Consider the following 21232-nt stretch of genomic DNA (forward strand, 5'->3'; position numbering starts at 1 on the left):
AATTTGCAGAGACATAAGTACAATGAGATATGAGAAGAAGGGGAACACGCAGAGTTAAAACAGGATGACCCGTCACGCAGGGCGGAGTCAGAGGTGAGGGGATGTGTGGGTGGAGGTGTGAGGTCATGAGAAAGGGCGGGGAGAAGAGTAAGGAGGGTGATAATTCTTAACCAAGCGGCTCACAGCTAGCCGTGAGATAATGTCCGGGGACCATTGACCTTTGGAGATGTTCAAGTTCGGACATTCTTCGATTAAGGCTGATTCAACAATTTTTTCTTCTAAAAATAAAGCTGGACTTGAACAGAATTTTGGCCTTGTCCTAGTCAAGACTGTGATTTTTTGGTACTGACGTGCTGGAACACCGCGGAATTTTCTTTGTATGCCCATTTTTCTAGGTATGCCCAAGAAAGAGTATTTGGGTTGGAATCCAAGCATAGGGACGCCCAACCTTGGAAGAGATATGAGGGAGGAAAAACTGAAGATGCATTGACATCATTCATATTTACGACATATATGAAAAATGTATGCAACTTATTCAGTAATAAGAAATAAATTATTCAACTTTACAAAGTTATCTTGAAATAGTCAATTAATATTATGGAATGTGTATTGTGGAAATAATCAAACAGTTGTTTGACTACCGTTTATTTTTTTTTCTACACGCGAAAACTCTACTCACCATTTGCTTGGTATCTACACTTTTCGTAGTTGTGGAATGGGATACTGAAGTTATCCATGCTCTAACAGAGACGATACGACTACAAGAGGCGCTTTGGGATGTGAGGCATCCCGATTATACTTATAATCTCTCACTGAGTCAGCTCTTCATTTACCGTTTTCTGTAGATAATATACGTCTTCTGCCTAGCGCTCGGTAATTTATGTACGGTATAGTGAGATGCAAAGATTGGCAAATATGCATTTTTTGTGAGATCGCGAGTCGTTGAAAGTTATTTGGAGTAAAATGATTGAGAAACTGGCATAGAGTGTGCTCTGCCAGTGAAAGTGTAGTTCCTTTTACGTGATGGATTGGAACATCTCTAAACGGTAAGATTAGGCTCGAGTTTAACCAGTTGTTATAGGATGGACGTTTGCAAAGGTTGAATTTTAAGCATCTCGTTGCTTAGTATAACCTTACCTTTATTACAAAGGATTAAAAAGGCGGAGTATGCCGACAGGAGACCTTTTGGTCCATATATGGGTCGGATGCGAAAAAAAATCATATCAATAATAGAATAATCAATAAAAAATATAATAATGTAAATAAAAACTATAATAATGAGATTGGTTTGTCCTCGGCCTTCCTTTTCAACGCTTGGATGAAGTGCTCTCCTCTCTAGACACATTTGGACGCTCTCCACTTCTTATTTCCCAGCTTCCTAGATAATAGTGTGCTTTACTTTTATAACTGATGTTTTGAATTGATATGTCTATATGTAATATTTTGTACATGAATACATTTTGTAATAATATGTCGTTCTCGAGAGGGTTAGATAAGGATTTCTTTTCTCAGACTACGAAAATAAATAAGCACCAAATGGAGTGGGGTGATATACGCACAGGTATAAGGCGACCACATTTCTAATCCTATTTGCCTGAACTCACACACTATCTTTTTCGTTTTAATAACTGTGAGAGCAGGTTTACAGTTTATTCACTGCAAATATATCTGATGTGTTTAATGTCTATAATCTCGATTTCCTTGTCATGCAGGCTTGCTGGCATTCTTGTTCATTTTCCTTCCGCGCGTCCTTTGCACCCAGGTTGGCGGGAAATCTGGTGTCCCCTCCCTTTGCGCGTCTTTTTTTCATTTTTATTTTTTTTATTTTGGCGGGAACCTGCCGCTAGCAACTTGTGTTAATTCTTTCATCCTAGTTATAGCAGTACAGGTACGACTATCATATAGGCTACAACTATAAGTACTACACAGACTTCACACATCACATATCCCTCCTCCACAGAAAAAAATCTGTGCAGCGAGACTTGAATATTTTATGTTAGGGCGTGACAATGCATCAGCCACAACATTTAAATTCACATGTTATTTGATGAATGCTTAATCATATCCCTGGAGTTCTAATGCCCATCTGGCTAGCCTATAATTTTTACTACTTTACCATCTAAAAAGACGTTGAACTTTTGAAATGCAGATATGAGGCTGAGAGCTTCCTTTTCTATTGTCGGGTAGCGCCTTCGGTACTCTGAGAACCTGAGATAGAAATGAGATGGGTACCATGACACCGTCTTTCTCTTGTGCTATCATGGCATCAATCGCTACAGTACTAGAATCACAAACCACTTAAAATGTTTTACCATAAGGAGCTATCGATATAAGGCGGGCGGATAAGAGCTTTTTACATTCCAAAATGGTCACAAAAGGACCACAATGGAATTAAGGTTCATTTTTTTTTGTCGTCCTCGCAATTTTATACGTTGTATTTTCGTATGTGTATCCGATTACAAAATGACAATTAAACTAAACCAAACTCAAACAACATTAATTTCCTCTTTAATGCGCTTACGCGTCCCATGTGTTGTACGAATCTTTGAGTTTATTCCATCTATCAGTGTTGCCACTTTATGGGATTTTCTCGCAAGTTCGTGGGATAAACGCCCTGACGTGGGGCGGGTAGTGGGACAGCTATTTGAATACATTTGTCGTGGGAATTCGTCCGATGAATGGGAAATTTCGTGGAATTGACCAAATTTGCTGAATTTTTGCTTAATATCGAGGAAATGGTCATGCCAAAGATGGATATTAGACAAGTTTTAAGCTCAAAATTTCAATCCTGACCTGGCAATACTCATACCATAACGTTCCACTAGTCACTGCATGGTGATTGGTGACTTACCATAGGACGTCTCCTGTCCTCCACAATCGACTCCCACCTCCCCGGACCCCACTCCACCCCCAGACGCCTCCCCACCGGCCACCGAACTCCCCCACTCCCCAGGTCCCATGATCCAGTACCATGATCCAGGGTTGCCAATGTTGGTACTAAAGTACCAGATTTGATACTTTTGGTATGGCCAAGTACTTTTGGTACAACTTCAAGCAAAATATCAGTTTTCTGGTACTTTTCTTTGAGGATCATATTTATATTATATACACGAAATATATGTAGCTTTTCTGAAGAAGTGGCAACAACACGCATTGAGTGCTCTATATAATTCGTGTTGGACTCACAGAAACTTTAATTATCTTCATATGTATCTTGAATAAATATCGACCAATACTATTGTAATGCCATAAAAAATAGGAGTACAAAATGTGCTCGTCTGCAGAAGTATGTCCTTGCCCCATCTTTTGCTGCAAAGTTGAGAAATGAAATAGGTGATCAGTTTTTTAGTTTGATTGCTGACGAAAGTACCAATGAAGCAAATGTATCATGCCTTGCCCTGAGCATTCGATTTTCAGTGTTAGCAAGAAATGCATAGTGGATACTTTTTATCGGCTAGTACCAATTGAAAATGCAACTGCTGAGACCCTGTATAATACTGTCAAAAATTGCTTAGCAGAGGATGGCCTTGATGTTATGAAGCTGATAGGCATAGGAAATGATGGAGCGAGTTCAATGGTTGGTAAAACTCACTGTCAGCACTCTTGAAAAAGGATAATCCTGAATTAACCTTGTTCAGATGCATGTGTTACTCACTTCATCTTGCTGCTAGTAAAGCCTCTGAATGCCTTCCAATAATTGTAGATTTCATGGTTAGAGAAACTCATTCTTGGTTTTCCAACGGTCCAAAGAGAATCAGTGAATACCAGGCTATGTACAGGGTTTTGGAAAACAGTGTGCCAAAAAAGGCACCTGGACTAACCACTACACGTTGGTTGGCAAGGCTGGAGGCAGTCAGTGTAATTATCATACAGTGGGATGCTCTTAAGCTTCATTTTCAATTGGCTGCTTCCAAGGAGCGTTGTCACACAACCAGGACTCTCTGTGATGCTTACAGTGATGACCAAAACAAGCTTTACTTTTTTGTTTGTGAGAAAAACTCTAAAAGAGGTTGTAAAAGTCAATAAGATTTTCCAGTCAAAAAATGCTGTCACCAAAATCACACAGGACCTTCTTGGAATGTACAGGTGTCTCATGCATGTGGTAGTAAACTCAACACATCTGTCAAAATGTTCTGATGAAAACTTGCCTCACCTCAAGTACCTGGACTATGTTTTACCTTGTGAAGCAGTTCACTTTGGATACGAGTTCAACAACTTTGCAGCTGCTACTTCCCTAAATGAAGTTCAAAGCAAGTACATTAAAGAGAGATGCAAAGCATTTGTACTTGAACTCATAAGCCAAGTTCAGCTGCGTTTGCCAGAAATTGTAGACACTCTTCTAATAATAATAATAAAAAAAAAAGACTCCCGGCTGTCTTTTAATGAACCCGGGTGTATGTTTGTCCCCCACTGAACCGGCAAAAAGGGACCCCCCACTGAACCGGCAAAAAGGGACACGTGTGTAATAAAAGTTTTAACCGTTAAAAAAGGAGGGCAACAAATCTTACGATTAGATCACCAGGAACAATGCCGACAAAAAGAAGCGTCAAAGACATTTTTGGAAGTGGGTTACAGGTACTCGGAAAATTTCAAAAGCCGCTTTACAAAATGATAAGAGTTTGAGTTGCCGACTACGGAATGAACATGCCCAAACTTTTCCAAGCTTATACCAGGCTGTCAGAAATTTTTGTGTTAAGGAATCTGTGCGGGAATTTCATCGAAAGGTGATTAAGTTCAATGATTCTCTACGAAACAACAAAAAAATTCAACATTCCGATGAAATGTTTGACAGTCTTGAACTTTTTGACGGACAAATTGAAGACAGTGTTTCTGAAGGTTTTATGAAGCATTCCTTTGTCGGGTAAAACTGGGCGTAGCCCGGGCGCGAAGCGAGCAGCGCCGCAGGCCAAGCACCCACGGCGCAGTCGTGGCTGGCGAAGCCAGGTGCTTGTCTTATGCTAAAAAGCTTTCATCCTGCTAATGCCACATCCCAGGCAAAATATTGTATTGCCCCTATTGGTGTGAAGTATGGGTCGACTTTTGAGGATCTAGATGAGCTTGGAAATTAACGGAACAATATAGGCTTTCATCAGTGGTCTAAAAGTACCTTGGGTGATGTTGTAAGTTTTTGGGTTGAAGTACAGAATACAACAAATTCTGCCGGGCAAAAGGTGTTCCCAAATGTTTCCGGTCTTGCACTGGCTTTGCTTTCACTGCCTTTTTCAAATGCCTCAGTTGAAAGGATTTTTTCTCAAATGAATATTGTTCATTCAAAACTCAGAAATCGTCTCACTGTTAGATCAGTTGAGACGATATGCTGAAGAATTTTAATGCCAAAGGTTCTAGGGAAGAGGAAGAAGAGTATGACTTTGGTGCTCTAGAGTACAATGAGTGAGGGTGAACTATTGTATAGTATGTAATTGCAAAATAAATTTGTGTGCATTACATTTTCATGGGATTTTCCTTTATGTTTGTGGGATTTTTTTTCACCAATCTGTGGGAAAGTCTTCATACACAAGTGGCAACACTGCCATCTATTACTGATCTAACCGAGATGAATCTCCACTCAGGCCTTCTGTCAGAGGGGCTCTAATGGACGTGCAGCCTCTGTACCTAAGTACGGTGGCTCAATCCTGCTTGGTAACGTTATATGTATGCATGTAAAGTGCTTTCCGGTATGTTGAAATGCCTGGGTTGTGAATGGAGTCTGAAATCAGTGTCATTAGCTCGATCATACTGATTAGGTGCTTGCATATAGAATACAGTTTATGCGACACTAATTACCGCATCGTACGCTGTTGGGGAGCGGAGTTGAAATACCGTGAAAGTACTTTTTGCATTCACAGGGGATCGAACCCGGGGCTTCCGCGTTCGTACCACGCCAATAATTTTTAGTTTGAATTAAAAAGAAATGTAACGGAATAAAGTCACACTGCGCTAAGTGCGAGTATGTACCTGCCATGCAAAACGTAAACATGCATGAGGTAGCGAACGAAGTTCAATGCGACAAAACAAATTGGAGTCAATTTTCGTACTGAGTCAGTCTTAATTTCCATGTCCGTGTTTACATTTTTGTTGTTGTTAATCTATAATTCTTTACTCCTGTGAACATTTATAAATGTTCAATAAAATACTCTCATACAATGCTGTTCTAAATCGTATTAAATATGTAAAATATTTAATTTTCTGTTTATTAATGAACCTTACTAGAACTATAAAAAATATGTTGGTTATTCTGTTGATTAATATTGCAAGACTTTGAATTATTCATACTATTTTTTCCGTGTTTGATATAATATTACATCCACGAACTTAATGTAACGACTTCGGACATCAAAAATGTCAACAAACAGCGGTGAGAATCTTTACAATGCAATTACAACATTATTTTTGAATACAGGTTTTTAATTGTTTGTCTCGTGCTCGAAAAAATACATAATTCAGCATTTCACGTTTAGAGATATGTGTGTATATCAAAATATCTTTAGATTGATATCAAAAGCGGTGATGAGAAATGGTGATGATTTGGCCGAGATCATCTGGTGTGCAACGAACTGCTTTGAATTTTCTTTAGGGACGATCGCTAGTGTAATTTGAAACGCCTTGAATTGATTTACAACTGGATTTATCCCGAAAATAATTTCAGTCACCTGGTTATTATTTTTAAACTCTGACCATGGAAATATAATTCGTATCTTACCACACAATGCCTGAAAAATGTACCACGGTTCCATGTAACAAATTAATTTTACATACTCCTACAGAATTTGAACATTCCTGAAATGAACATTTAATTAAGAAGAAGAAATAAGTATTACCTTTTGAGAAGAGTTAGTATCAATAGCTTGATGCCTTTTAAGTTTTTAGATAATGAGAATGATTTGAAGTAGGCTAGTAGCAAGTTGAAGGATCCTATGTTAATTCTTGATTGAATTAGGAGGATATTAACGGGCATCATCATTATTATCTATGATCCATTGATATAGAGAATAGTGATTGTTCCTCTGTATACTGGTTTTCTATTAAATTTCAATTATGTATGAAAACAGTAGTTTGCTTTTATAAATCATTTGATTGTTTTGTTGATAATTTAGAACAGTGATTCCCAATTTTTTTCAGTATGTGACCCCTTTCAGTGGTACCAAACCTGTCATGACCCTAATCTTTATAAGCCCTTTGAAAATATACTAATTTGTGATATTGCAGATACCATATTTTGAAAGTTAAAAGATTAAGTAGCAGAGATAGTATTGATAAAATATACAATGTATATATATAAATGTATATGCAAAATAACCACACGAGGAGAGAAACTTGTAGACAGTAAGTACTTTCATATATTACATCTTCAGACTAATTTTTTTTTTTAGTCTGAAGATGTAATATACAAAAGTACTTACTGTCTACAAGTTTCTCTTCTGTGATTATTTTGCATTTTCGTATCATGGTGATGTGATTGCTTGCATATATATATACCGGCATATATATGTGTTACAATTTTTTGATACAAATACGTGAGTCTGTGTGGCTGAATGTACATACAGTTGGACCCTCCACAATCCCCAGAAGAAGACTCATGACTGACTGTTCGGAATCCCTGATTTAGAATGTTCAAATCTTAGTGTACTTTATTGTTTTTCTGTATTGCCTAGTTTACTTGAATGATGAAATTTTTTTATGAGCTACAATGACTAATACTGTATCTATTTCTTTTGGTCACAGCTCTAGATGATTCCATAGAAATCCTGGAGGAAGTGCCGGCCGGCGGGGCAACCATGGGTCGGACCACCATCGACCTAGAGGTTCTCTGTGATGGACCAACCACGGCAGTGCTGGTACGGTTGTCACTCATGTACGGGGTCTTGTCTTGACTGTCGCAGGGGTATCAGTTTTAATCATGTCGAAGATTTCAAGTAAGTGCAGTTCTTTCTTCATAGTTGAAATGAACCTTGGCTTTAGTTGGCGAGTTTTGTAGCCTGTGGATGGATGTATCAAAAGCTGAAAAGGGTAGGTAACTCATGATGGAAGGATGAGATGAAAAAGTGTTAATAAAGGTTTTGAGATCAGATCATTCGTTACAGACTGAAGTGATCATTTTTCAAATGCAAATTCATGGCACCAGTCAAGGATAGCACTACAGTAGCCCCTTGATGCCTACAGGTGTTAGGAAACAAAGACTCATGTGGCTGTTAAAATTCCATGAGTATTGCCTGAGGGGAATTCTATTCACAATACTAACAATTCTTGATAATCAAACTTGACTATGCTTCCTCAGTGTGGTTGTCAACAGTCAGAAAACAGACTTAAACTTGATTATGCTTCCACAGTGTGGTTGTCAACAGTCAGAAAACAGACACTTTACAAACCACACAAAATAAAGCATTGAAAATGATTACAGGATACACTATAACAAACCCAAATCAGACATCTGCATGCAGAAATTCACCCAAGAATATTACATAAAAATGATAGGTACACAGTTTTATGCAAGGGCTCACAACCCTAAACACCCATCTCATTGCATCACACAAGTGCAACACTGTGTACAACCAAAAACTACACCAAGAAAATACTTTTCAAACAACAACAGCCAACTACCTGTACCACACAACACATCCATATAGGAATACACATACACACACACACACACACTCAAAATGAGAAGAAATGATAAGTGGTGTTCCACAAGGGTCAGTACTGGCTCCAATCATGTTTACCATATATGTAAACGACATGGATGAAGGAGTTGAATGTTATATGAATTTCTTTGCAGATGATGCAAAAATATTAAAGAAAGTATCAACAATTGAGGACTGTGACTCATTACAATCAGACCTGGACACAGTCTGGAAATGAACTCAAAAGTGGGAGGTGAACTTTAATATCAAGAAGTGTAGCATAAAGGAGTTGAATGTTATATGAATTTCTTTGCAGATGATGCAAAAATATTAAAGGAAGTATCAACAATTGAGGACTGTGACTCATTACAATCAGACCTGGACACAATCTGGAAATGGACTCAAAAGTGGGAGGTGAACTTTAATATCAAGAAGTGTAGCATAATGGAGTTTGGTAAAAGCAAAAACAGAATTTCAAAAAATTACAAAATTGGTGAAAATGAAATAAAAAAAGTGCACTCAGAAAGGGACCTTGGAGTGATAATCAGCAATGACATGACACCGGACAGACATATAAACAAAATAGTAGGTGAAACATACAACCTACTAAGGTCAATGAAAGTGGCATTTGAATACTTGGATGAAGAAATGATAAAAAAAAAATATTAGTCACATTGATTAGACCAAAACTGGAATATGCAGCGACACTATGGACACCCAGTACTAAAAAGAATATAAGGAAACTAGAAAGAATACAGAGAGCAACAACAAAGTTGGCACCAGCTCTTTCCAAATTAACATACAGACAAAGATTATGGAAGCTAGAACTACCAACACTAGAGCAAAGAAGAGAAAGAGGTGATCTACTGACTATATATAGAATCATTAAAGGAGTGGAAATCCTTGACAGAAAAGATTTACTAAAAAAGGACAATGGAAAAACAAGAGGTCATGAAAAGAAACTCAAAAAGGACAACTATAGAAGAGATAAGAAAAAGAATAGCTTCCCACACAGAATGCTGGATATATGGAATAACTTAGATGAAAAAGTACTATTCACAATTTTAAGAATAAACTTGATGCTGAAAGATACAAAGTGTCACCACGAGCATAGCTCCCTTCCTGTATAATACAACTAGGTAAAATACACACACACACACACACACACACACACACACACACACATATATATATATATATATATATATATATATATATATTTATCACAAAAAACACAAAAACAAATCTTCCTAACTGACTAAAAAGTACCTTACTCCATCAGACATCTCAGTAAATTCCCTCCCAGGAGAAGCAAGAACCAAACTAGCATGACAACATTCAAATCGCTCTCCAGTTCTAAGACAGTACCAATGCAGAATAGGCCTGGCCACAGAAACAAACTACCCTAGATGCAGTCATCACATAAAAGACACCAAACACCTCATCTTACATTGCCCCACCCTAACCATACTCAGACAACAATTCAATATTTCTTTGTTGAGTAACCTACAGGCCAATCTGGTGGCTATTGCCAGTTACTAGGAACCATGGAGCTTTTGTAAGAGAGACCTAGAGCAATGTATTGCTTGATCATAATAATAATAATTTTATTTGGCAATGAATCAATATACATAAAGTGCAGATAATGAAAAGAACACATAGTTTGAAATAACAATTAGAATTGCCAAGGATAACACAAAAAAACTCCTAATTTTTAAAATTCATTATTTTTCTTTAGTCATTATTACTACCAGAGTGAAAAAACTTGAAAGAATATAACTGAACATCGTGAGTTGACTGTACTTTGAAAAATGGAGAGATAGATGTACATCTGCTGTGGAAACAGTTGAGTGTAGTTCTTAAGAATTTTGTAGACTGTGATTAGTGTTCCCTTCTGCTGACCAAAGCCCATACTGTACTATATTTTCTTTTTTATTTTCACTGTTCAGTTTTTGATGTGTGGGCTAAAGGTCTTGTGATTATCAAAAATAAGGCTCAGGATTGTAGAGTTCTTTTCCAGTTGAAAGGTTTGGCCATTCTGTTTTACTACTGGGCAGTTCTTTGATTTTGATTATTGTGAACAAACAGTGTTACTGATGAATTTTGAGGGGAGTCCTTTCATTCTATTTTGATAGTTTGTTGAAGTGAGATTGGGTATTCCTAGAAGCTATTTTTTAGGTGCTATGCTGGGTTATTATTGTAAAATAACTTTCACATGGGAGCACTTTGGTATTATGCTGTAGACCTAGTGTTGGGAGATCACATGTGAGAAGGCTTAATAATGGAGGTGAGAACATTGGTCTAAGGGGGGTCTTCATTTAGTCTTCATTTAGTCCGAGAAGTTTTGTTGATTTGGGTCTCTGCACTGTCCACCAACTAAGAAGTTTGGTAGCTGTTTCTTGTTGTATTTGTCTGTTGCTGATATATTTTTTGGTAGTATGCATCCAGGAATCTTACACAATGACTTGTGGATATCTTTTACCTCTATAACTGCTCATTCTAGGGGTGCTTTCAAGTTAAATCCCTTCGGCATGTGTTGAGTGATATTTGTGAAAAGTGTGCCGGTGGAGGGTCCCTCCTGGAGTCCATGTTGGTTTGAAGAAGTGGGCAGATTGGTTACGTTTCTTTCTGTAATTAGTCTTTCCATCAGATTGGATAGGGTAGATACTAATGAGATTTATCTGTAGAATATTGGATTTTTAGGTGGTTTGTTTGGTTGTAGCCATGTTGAATAGTGGAATGTGAGCCAGTTGCTGTTTGCTGATGATACTGTTCTTGTGGCAGGATCAGAGGGGGGATTAATCACTTTGGTACGATGATGCATATGTAGGCGTCATGAGGCATGAGTGGGTACATGAGGATGCTAGCATCAGCGTCTTGATTTTTTTTTCTTTTTCTTTTTCTTTTTAGTTGTACCTGAGTTACCACTGATTCTGTGAACTGGTTTGATCACTTTTTCTGTGTTTTTTATTACTTAGTGTAAAAGAGAACAAGTAATATAGCATTGACTATATTTTATAATGTGAGTAGTGTGATGCATTGTACATAAGGCAACTGATGCTGCGTGCTAGAATTTTTCTCGTACCGAAGTGGTTAAGGGAGTTAGTGACGAGTTTGGGAAATTATGTGATACGTCAACAAAAAGATGATTCTATCCAGCATTTCATTCTGTAGGACTATCACTTGCAGGTGCCTATCATTAGTTCTATTGTCTACTTGTGTTTGAAGTTATGAAATGGATTATCAAGTGAATTACATCACTGAACCGTTTAGTTATTGGAAGACGATTTTCTGAAATGTAGACATTGTCAGTCCATTTGTTTACATCAGTGCCACACTTAGTGGTGGGTAACCCTTGCAGTTTTCTATGATTATGGAGTAACTTTGTAGCAGAAATGCTTTTTGATAGATGAACAGCACTTACAGTATGTTATTTGTACAGTATGTTATTTGTTCTCTGATGTTAGTTGATTTATACATCTATCTTTGTAACACTGACACTGGTTATTTCTTATCAAGATTAAAAGAATTGTATCGAGGATAGATTAGAATCTGGTTCAAGGACTGTCTTTGTACATCAGCAGTAGATAAGTGTCATTATTTATTTACTAATTTCCTTTTACTAGTATAACCTTACATTAACTTTACAGATTTATTTATATGATTTATAATGATATGAAATTAGTTGTTTCATGTTACAAGTTACAGAATGCCTTAAGGTGTCCTGGTTGTCACTCAGCTGAGATGTTACGGTGTGGCTTGTTGGAGCCACTGTATGCTGACCTGTAATACTGTAATTGGTGTGAGTGCATGAATGCCTGGCCCTATAATGCTGTATTTTCTTTCCCGTTCCTCACCTAGCAGCCAATCCAGGAGCCTCAGAGTGTGTACCCACCTAGACAAACTGGAACCCGTAGGGCGACCAGGGGGGCCAAGAAAAAAGACCCAACTCTTTTCGATGTATGCTTATACTCTCTTGCTTGTTACGGGGATGAATGGTTGTATGCTGTCGGGAGACCATTGGAATGAATGAGCTTGTGTTTACGTTGCTTTGCTTTTGCCTATGTAGTGAATAGGAAGGACTAGCGATGGGTACCCTGCTAGTGGTGGTCCTGCAAGGTGGATGGTAGAAAGAATCCTCTTGCTGTCGCACATTTTCTAAACCCGTCAACCTCATCACCTCCCTCTGGAGGTGAAGCCCTGAGAGGTTAACCAGACTGGGCCCCCAAGATCTCTGTCAATTTAAATGTATTTCCTTCACCTTTTTGCACAAGGAGAGCAGACAACCAGTGACTGTTCCCCTCCTGCTACTTTCAGCTGGTGAAATAGAAACAGACAACAGTCCTAAGTTTAATCTCAGAGAGATCTAAAGGAGGGCCTATAATAGGGATAGGCAACCTTTTTAAGCACCCATACCAAAATAGTCCAATCTTTGATGCAAAAACTTTCTCGTGTATCAGCTGATATCGCTGGGAACTTGTTAGTGTCAGAAGAAGGGAGGTACAGTTATAGTGGACTGACTAGTGAGGTTGTTTCATGTATGTCTAAGGGAGGGGAGAGTGCCAGAGGATTTGAGTGCCTATATAGTTCTTTACAAAGGAAAAGGGGACAAATGTGATTATAGCAGTTTTAAAGGTATCAGCTTGCTGAATATAGTTGGAAAGGCATATGAGATAGTTTTAATTGAGAGGATAATATAATCAGACTTGTTGGTGCATTTTGCTGTGGGTGATTTAATATGTATACAGGACTACACATACTATGACTAAGTTAATTTGTAATGTAGTATGTTGATATGATTTTATAGAAAATGTAGGCTTACTTTGAATGCTATATTTTGAATGATTGTATGAATGTATATTTCATTAATGGCACATACAAACCTCTTATCAAATAATTTTTTTTTTCTTGTTTCTTCAGCAGCAGATGCAGCATCAGCCACATCAAACTAGAATGCCTTTATTGGATGTGGCACCTGCAGCCCCCCGACAAGTGGCTCCAGCAACCAGCACAACAAGAGGTGTCAAGAGAAAGGCGTTGGAACCCGATGCTAAGGCTACACGTGAAATTAAGAGTCAGAAAACAGGTCGAGGAGAAGTTGGGGGAGCAGGCACACTCAAACACAGGAAGAAAGTCAAGGTAATGTTAACCATGAGGATATGTTTCATTAAGGCTATATGCTGCCCCTCTATAGTTATCTTAACTTTCATGGCATGCCAATTTGCTTCCCTTAGGGGGAAAAAAAAAATCATAGTCCACTTAGCTAATTTATTAGTGATTTTAGAAAGCTGATTATGGTCTTGTTTTGAAGCTTAAGAGTTTTGATTTGTCATACATATACCAAGGGTCTTTTTCTCCCTTGCCAGGAAGGTAGTCAAAGTCGAAAGGCATAATTCCACTCCTATTTTATCCCTACCCATTCAACTTTGTCATGGTGCTTTAAGAACAGTAAACATAAAATAAAATGTGATATGGGTGAGTCATTTGGATGATGAGCAGATCCTTCCATACATCTGAACCTGATATGGGTGGATTTGCTTGTCATCACTATATGAAAGAGGTAAGCATCATTTGTAAGGACAGCATTAGTTATGACCTGTGACTTTACCATTCATACTGTAAGGTAGGGAAAAGAGCACCTTAGGGTAGAATTAATCAAGGTCTTGTATAGGTCTGGCTTAGAGTACACATTGCAAGAAACGTTGAAGTAGGAATATGATAAACAAAACAGAACTTAGAAAAAACTGCATCAGTAAATGACCTTGACAGTCATCGTCTTCTTCTTCTTCTTCTTCTTCTTCTTCTTCTTCTTCTTCGTCTTCTTCTTCTTCTTCTTCTTCTTCTTCTTCTTCTTCTTCTTCTTCTTCTTCTTCTTCTTCTTCCTCCCTGCTGTTGATGTACTGTGTCTTTCTGCGTTGCTTCTGACCCAGGCAGTGGGCAGGAGACAGGGATGACCCCTTTATCCAAGAGGAACTAAGATTAGAGGGAAATATGGGTGGTGGATGGGAGTTTGTGGGTGCCTTTGACTTGACTATCTCTCTTATAAAGGGGAAAAAGCCCTTGGTATACAGAATACATTGAGCGTGCTTTGATTTGGGTCTTCACCGCCCACCCCCATATAAGTGGAAGAAGGTCTTTGTTGTATATTGATTTTTGGAGTGACAGATTATATTGTTTTCGTAATAGGGATAGGTTGTTCTAAATTTCTTTTATGACAGATCCCAGATGATGATTGTGAAATAGTCTTTGAGTGGAATCCATCCAAAGTAATCGCTGAAAGACAGAATATTGAAGAATGGGTTGCCCACAATGTTATCACCATGTTTGAACAAGAAAACACTCTGCCCTTCATTGCCAGATACAGAAGGGAGAAAACCAATAACATGGATGTCGAGAAGCTTCGAGAAATTCAAAATTCCTATTCACAGCTCAAGTATGTTAGAAATAAAAAATTCTTTGACATTATTGTACCAATGCAAGGAGTGATGGTGGGGTATTTATGCCATGGGGCTTGTCTGATTGAAGCTGTTCTGATTATTGCATGTATTTGGATTGTCAGGCAGTTGAGTCACCTTTGATATTTGTTGCCACATGTTTCGCTGGTAAGAAACATTGGACTGTTGATGGCATATGATAGGGTTGCTTTGTGGAACATGTTACAAATATATGGGATAGGGAGAAGTCTGCTGAAGGTAGTAAGTAATTTATAATGATAGTGCATGTGTGAGAATTGGGAACGTAGTGTGGGAATGGTTTAAGGTGAATGTAGGGCTGCATCAGGGTTGCGTATGTCACCATGATTGTTCAACATGTGTATGGATGGTTTGATAAAAGTCGTAACTGCAAATACAAGTACTAGGGAGAAGTTTAAAATTGGTGAGTAAAAATGGATGACACGTCATCCAGGAGGTGCCAAGATAGGAAGTTGGAGGGGAGTGGAATATATAGGAAATAGAATGGGTGGGAGTGGTTTCTATGCCTTTTTCTTTTTGGCTACCCCCCCTGTGTCAGGGAAAAAAAGCCTTTGGTATATGGTATGGTAAAAATGGAAGGATGGTGGATGGGAGTGGAATGGGTGGGAATGGTATATGCCTTTTGACTTTGGCTACCTCCCTAGTAAGGGGGAAAAAACCCTTGGTATATAGATAGATTGAAGAATGGAAGGACTTAGGAAGGTCAACCAGTTGTTGTTTGCTGAGGATCCTGCCCTAGTGGCTGATTTCAAGGAAAGATGAAGCAATTAGTGAATAAATTTTGAAGTGTATGTGAAAAAAAACTGAGTGTGGGTAAAAGTAAATGAGATGTACAAGGAATGTTGGTTGGTTGAATGTGAGTGTGAAAGGGAGAGCCTTAAGAGAACAGAAACTTAATAGTGGAATGGTAGCCAAATTTAGGCTTAACATGTGCCCAGTGTTTTTTTTTTTCCAAAACATATCTTAAAGTTATAAAAGATAATTATACAGAAGTTACATATGAAGACAAAAAATTGGTAACACCCATTGTTGTCCCATTGACCAATGTGAAGCTCAATAATGCAGATATAGTGATGGGAGAAATTGGTGTTTCACCATATATTTGTTTTAATACCACTCCTGAGCGTTAATGTAGTTATCTCCCTCACATCTGGTCTAATTGGGCCAAGATGGATCTAGATATGTGAAGCTTATGGATATGTGAGGTAATTATCATGCTCCCATCAAAAACACACATGTACATACATGCACTTATAAGAGACTTTAACTGCAAAGAAATCTATTGGGAAGAAATAACAGTGAAAGGTGGAGAAGATCTTTGGGGAAATGTATTACTTGACATGACCATAGAACATACAATGACACAATAGGTAAAAGAAAATACCAGATATAGAAGTTATGAAGAACTTCTGAGACTAGATTAAATATTTACATCAGAACCTGAAATTGTGGATAAAATGGAATACAAGACACTGTGTGGAAGAGTGATCACATATTAATAGAGTTTGAACTAAAGGAGGAAATAAAGAGAGAAATGAGAAATACAGAAAAAGGAGACTGATGTGTAACAAAATGGACTTTGGGAAACTTAGACATTTTTTTTTTTTTTCAAAATGCTAGTTGGGAAAAATTTGATAATGAAGAGACAATTGGAAGAAAAATGGATGATTTTGATGGAAATTTATAATGAAGGGAGTGGATAAATACATATCAAGACAGAAACAGGAAAAGGTGTATATCAAGTGCTGGATTAACCCCTTGAGTACCGGATGTGTGTTTTGTGACACCTGCGTGTCACGGCTGAGTGCACCCACCAGGAACCGAGCGTGCTCCCCGTGACACGCACGTGTCACAGTTATAAGCTGTGTGTATTGAGGGCTCTCAAGGCCTCGGTTTCTGGGTTATTTCTACCCATGTGGTGGCAAGTGTCTGTGTTTACAAACATAAGGCTCCAGCCATTCATGGGGTGGTTTGAAACATTTGTTTAAGTAAGGTTGACAGGTCGATAACGAAGGGGTTAACAGAAGGGGCATTGAGGCAAAAGATAGAAGAGATAAAGCTTGGAAAAGATGGGAAAAAAGAAGAAAAAATGTAAAGATCAACCTAAGCTATTCTATAGATATGTGAATGGTAAATTAAAAAACAAATGGGGAAATGGTGAGACTACATCATGGAAATATAGAACACACAGAATATTTAGGAATGGCTGAAGTCACGAACATTCACTTCAAGTTGGTTTTCACTAGAGAAAATGTACAGCATTGGGAAGAAGAGCATGAAGTGCACCTCCCCCCATGAGGGAAATTATAATAACACAAAAAAAAATAATGGATCAGTTAATGAACCTTGACATCAGGAAATCAGATGGACCAGACAGAATTGCAAATTGGATACTAAAAGGATGTAAAGAAGAATTAATGGGGGAAATATAAGTTTCCACTCAGAGAAGGAAAATACCAAAGGACTGGAAAAATGCCAATATTGTACCAATATATATAAAGGAGGAAACAAGGAAGACCCAACAAATTACAGACTAGTTTTCCTTACTAGTACTGTAGCCAAAATTTGTGAAAAGTTATTAAGAATAGATGGATAAAACATCTGGAAGGAAACAATATACCAAACCTGAGACAGTTTGAATTTAGACATGGAAGATCGTGTGTCAAATTTGATTTGTTTCTACTCAAGACATATATATATATATATATATATATATATATATATATATATATATATATATATATATACATATACAGACATATATATATGTATATATATATATATATGTATATATATATATATATATATATATATGTATATATATATATATATATATGTATATATATAGATATATATATTTATATATATATGTGTATATATATATATATGTATATATATATATATACATATATATATATATATATACATATATATATATATATATATATATATATATATATATATATATATAATACAAAAAAGGGACAGATGGGCTGATTGTGCTTTTGTAGACTTATAAAAAGCCTTTGACAAAGTACCAAAGAAAAATTATTAAAAAAAAAAAAAAAACTGGAAACCATAGGAGGTATACAAGGTAACTACTGAACTGGATGAAGGATTTCTTGAGTGGAAGGAAAATGAGAGTAGTGCTCAGAGAAAAGAGTTCAACTTTGGAAGAGGTGATTAGTGGAGTTCCACGGGGATCAGTATTGGCCCCAATAATGTTTGATATTTATGTGAATGACATGGATGAATATGTGGAATGTTACATGAGCTTCTTTGCAGATGGTGCAAAATTGCTGAGGAAAGTGAATAATGAAAATTTTTTGAATTGCTGCAGAGAGATCTGAACAAAGTTTGGAAATGGAGTCAGAAGTGGGAAGTGGATCTCAGCATCAAGAAATGTAGCATAATGGAATTTGGAAAAGGTAAAAAAGAATATCAAGCCAATATAAAATTGGTACAAAGGAAGTAAAGAAAGTGGGATCTGAAAAAGATCAGGGAGTAATCATCACAAATGACATGTCCCCTGATAAACAGAAAAACAATTTTTTTATTAAAGTAGCAGTTGCCGACAAGACTGACAAGTTAAACACCATGTAAGGACGGAGCCTGTATTTGTATGATGTTTCACTTATTACAGCTATAAAGATGGCCCCAACACTTTCAAACCTGTCATATGAGGAGAAATTGTCAAAACTGAATTTACCAACTGGAACAAAGAAGAGAAAGAGGTGACCTGCTGACCATCTACAGAATCATGAAAGGCATGGAAGCTCTTGATAGAGAGGACTTACTGAATTGGGATAAGAGAAATACAAGGGGACAGTAGAAGAAACTCAAAAAGGACAGCTATAGGAGAGACCTGGAAAAAAAAATAAGTAAAAGATTTCCACACAGAGCAATGGATCAAGAGACCTGGAAAAAAAAAAATAAAAGATTTCCACACATAGCAGTGGCTTTCTGGAACAAACTAGATGGACTGAGTGTGTGCAAAAACTATACACGAATTTAAGAGCAAACTAGACACTGCGAGATACAAAGACAGAACACCATGAACATAGCTCCCCTTCCCATAAGATGGAACTAGGTAAATACACACACACACACACACACACACACACACACACACACACACACACACACACACACACACACACACACACATGTTCATTGAAAGAATGTGTTGTGTCACTTGAGTGGAAATGGGCAAATGTGTTGCCAATTCACATGATTTTTAAGTCTAAGTATGTTAGAAAATTAGAGAATAGAAGACAGGACCCAACAAATGTTTCTCTTTGTATACTACAATTAGGTAAATACACTCACATGTTCATTGAAAGCATTGTGCTGCTTGAGTGGAAAAGGGCAAATGTGTTGCCAATTCACAAAGGTGGAAATAAGGAGACACCGCCAGATTATAGGCCTGTATCACTCACCAGCACAATAGTGAAAATATGTGAAAGATCGATGGACCAAATATCTTGAAAAGATGAACATTTTGACAGACAGTTTGGCTTCAGATCTGGAAGGTGGTGTGTGTCAACCTTTTAAGCTTTTACTTGAGACTGATTTTCATCCCTTATAACGAGGGATCCTCGGTTATAACGGATCTTCAGATATAACAACAGACCCCTGTCCCTGTATCGTCCATTATATCGAGGGTTTACTGTAATTTCTAATACCAGACAAACTTCAGGATATAACAGATCTGTCCGGTATTTCCATTGGATATAACAGATCATGGGTTATAACGGATCTTCGGATATAACAACAGACCCATCCCCACATCGTCCATTATATCGAGGGTTTACTGTACTACAGATTGATCTCTCATTAATGGACATTAATTGGCTGTGTTTGCGATGTTTTCGCTGTGTTTTTGGTGCTGTTGTTTAGTGCTGTGCAATCACTATGCCACCCAAAAACCACTCCAAATCAACGGATTATTCACATCAACAGACACCGTTACCCCTGTTTTAGTCCGTTAATGAGAAGTCATTCTGTAGTTATTAGTAATGAAATGATATTCAAACACTTAAAAAATTGTTACCTCATGTTTCACTAAGTAGAAAACCTGCTTCCCTGTGGTGATTGGTAACAGGTCTCAGGTCTTCCCACAGATCTCTATGGGAAAAAACTTTGGACTATTGTCTGTGTTATATTATTACAGGACTTTTTCTATGTCACTGGATGTTTGCTGGTCGAGTGGGTTAGGGTGCAGTTACTTGCGGTGGAGGTTGAGATGATGATTTGAATCCTGCTTGGGGCAAGTTGAACTAAGGGCATGGGGGGGATGGGGGGTGAGGTAGTATGTGTGAGAAAAATTTGACGCAGCCCGAAGGGATTTCTCCCCGTCTTCTCCTTTTCTGCATGAGGGGACAGAGAGGGGGGGTCGCCAATTTAATGAAGCGGCCTTGCTGTGGATGTGCTGTGTCTTGCGACACTGCTTCTGACCCAGGGCAGTGGACAAGGTGCAGGGATGACCCGTCATCCAGGAGGTGCCAAGATAAGAGGGTGGAGGAGAGTGGAGTGTATTAGGGATGGAATGGGTGGTGATGGTTTTTATGCCTTTGTTTTTTTGGCTACCTCCCTTGTAAAGGGGAAAAAGCCTTTGGTATATGTATGTATGTACAAGTTCCACTGTGATGGGCACCATCCTAGCCTCCTGATAGGGGGGAGTTTGTGACAAACCAAATCATCAATCATCGTCTATGTCACTGGTTGAAGGTGGTAAAGGAAAAGTAGGCCAATTGTCAGGTCTCTGTGTGAAAAAGTGTAAGAAAGGCAGTTGAAGTTGATATAGAGAGATCTTGGATCCTGTCCAGAGACAAGTGTCAATCCCTCAGGGTTGCAGCTCCTGATGGAGGTGAGTGGGTTGACAGGTTACGAAAATTGACAGTTTTACTGTCTATCCCGTAGGACCATCACATGCCGGTATTTGTCATTGGTCTCAGCCCAAACAGCTAAAAATAATAGCTTTGTTTATTGTAACATATACAGTAATACATGCATTCGGATATGTATGGAGGTGAGTGGGTTGACAGGATTCGAAAATCGGCAGCTTTGCTGTCTATCTTGTAGGACAACCACATGCCGGTACTTGTCATTGGTCTCAGCCTAAAGAGCTAAAAATAATAG

General features: G+C 37.9%; 1 protein-coding gene across 10 annotated transcripts in view; it reads left to right on the forward strand.

Moving 5' to 3' along the window:
• Window positions 1–6311: 6311 nt before the first annotated feature.
• Window positions 6312–21232, forward strand: part of LOC143037613 (S1 RNA-binding domain-containing protein 1) — a 33278-nt gene continuing 18357 nt past the window's right edge. The window contains exons 1-5 of one of the 10 annotated variants that reach the window (XM_076206112.1): window positions 6312–6355; window positions 7723–7835; window positions 12480–12578; window positions 13539–13757; window positions 14837–15051. In XM_076206112.1, coding sequence (XP_076062227.1) covers window positions 6340–6355; window positions 7723–7835; window positions 12480–12578; window positions 13539–13757; window positions 14837–15051 — 662 coding nt within the window. In that variant the 5' untranslated portion in view covers window positions 6312–6339. The other 9 variants (XM_076206113.1, XM_076206114.1, XM_076206115.1 and 6 more) reach the window with 9 other exon arrangements.

This window comes from Oratosquilla oratoria, chromosome 22, assembly GCF_046742065.1.
Source record: "Oratosquilla oratoria isolate Oo_2021 chromosome 22, ASM4674206v1, whole genome shotgun sequence".
Taxonomy (NCBI): Eukaryota; Metazoa; Arthropoda; class Malacostraca; order Stomatopoda; family Squillidae; genus Oratosquilla; species Oratosquilla oratoria.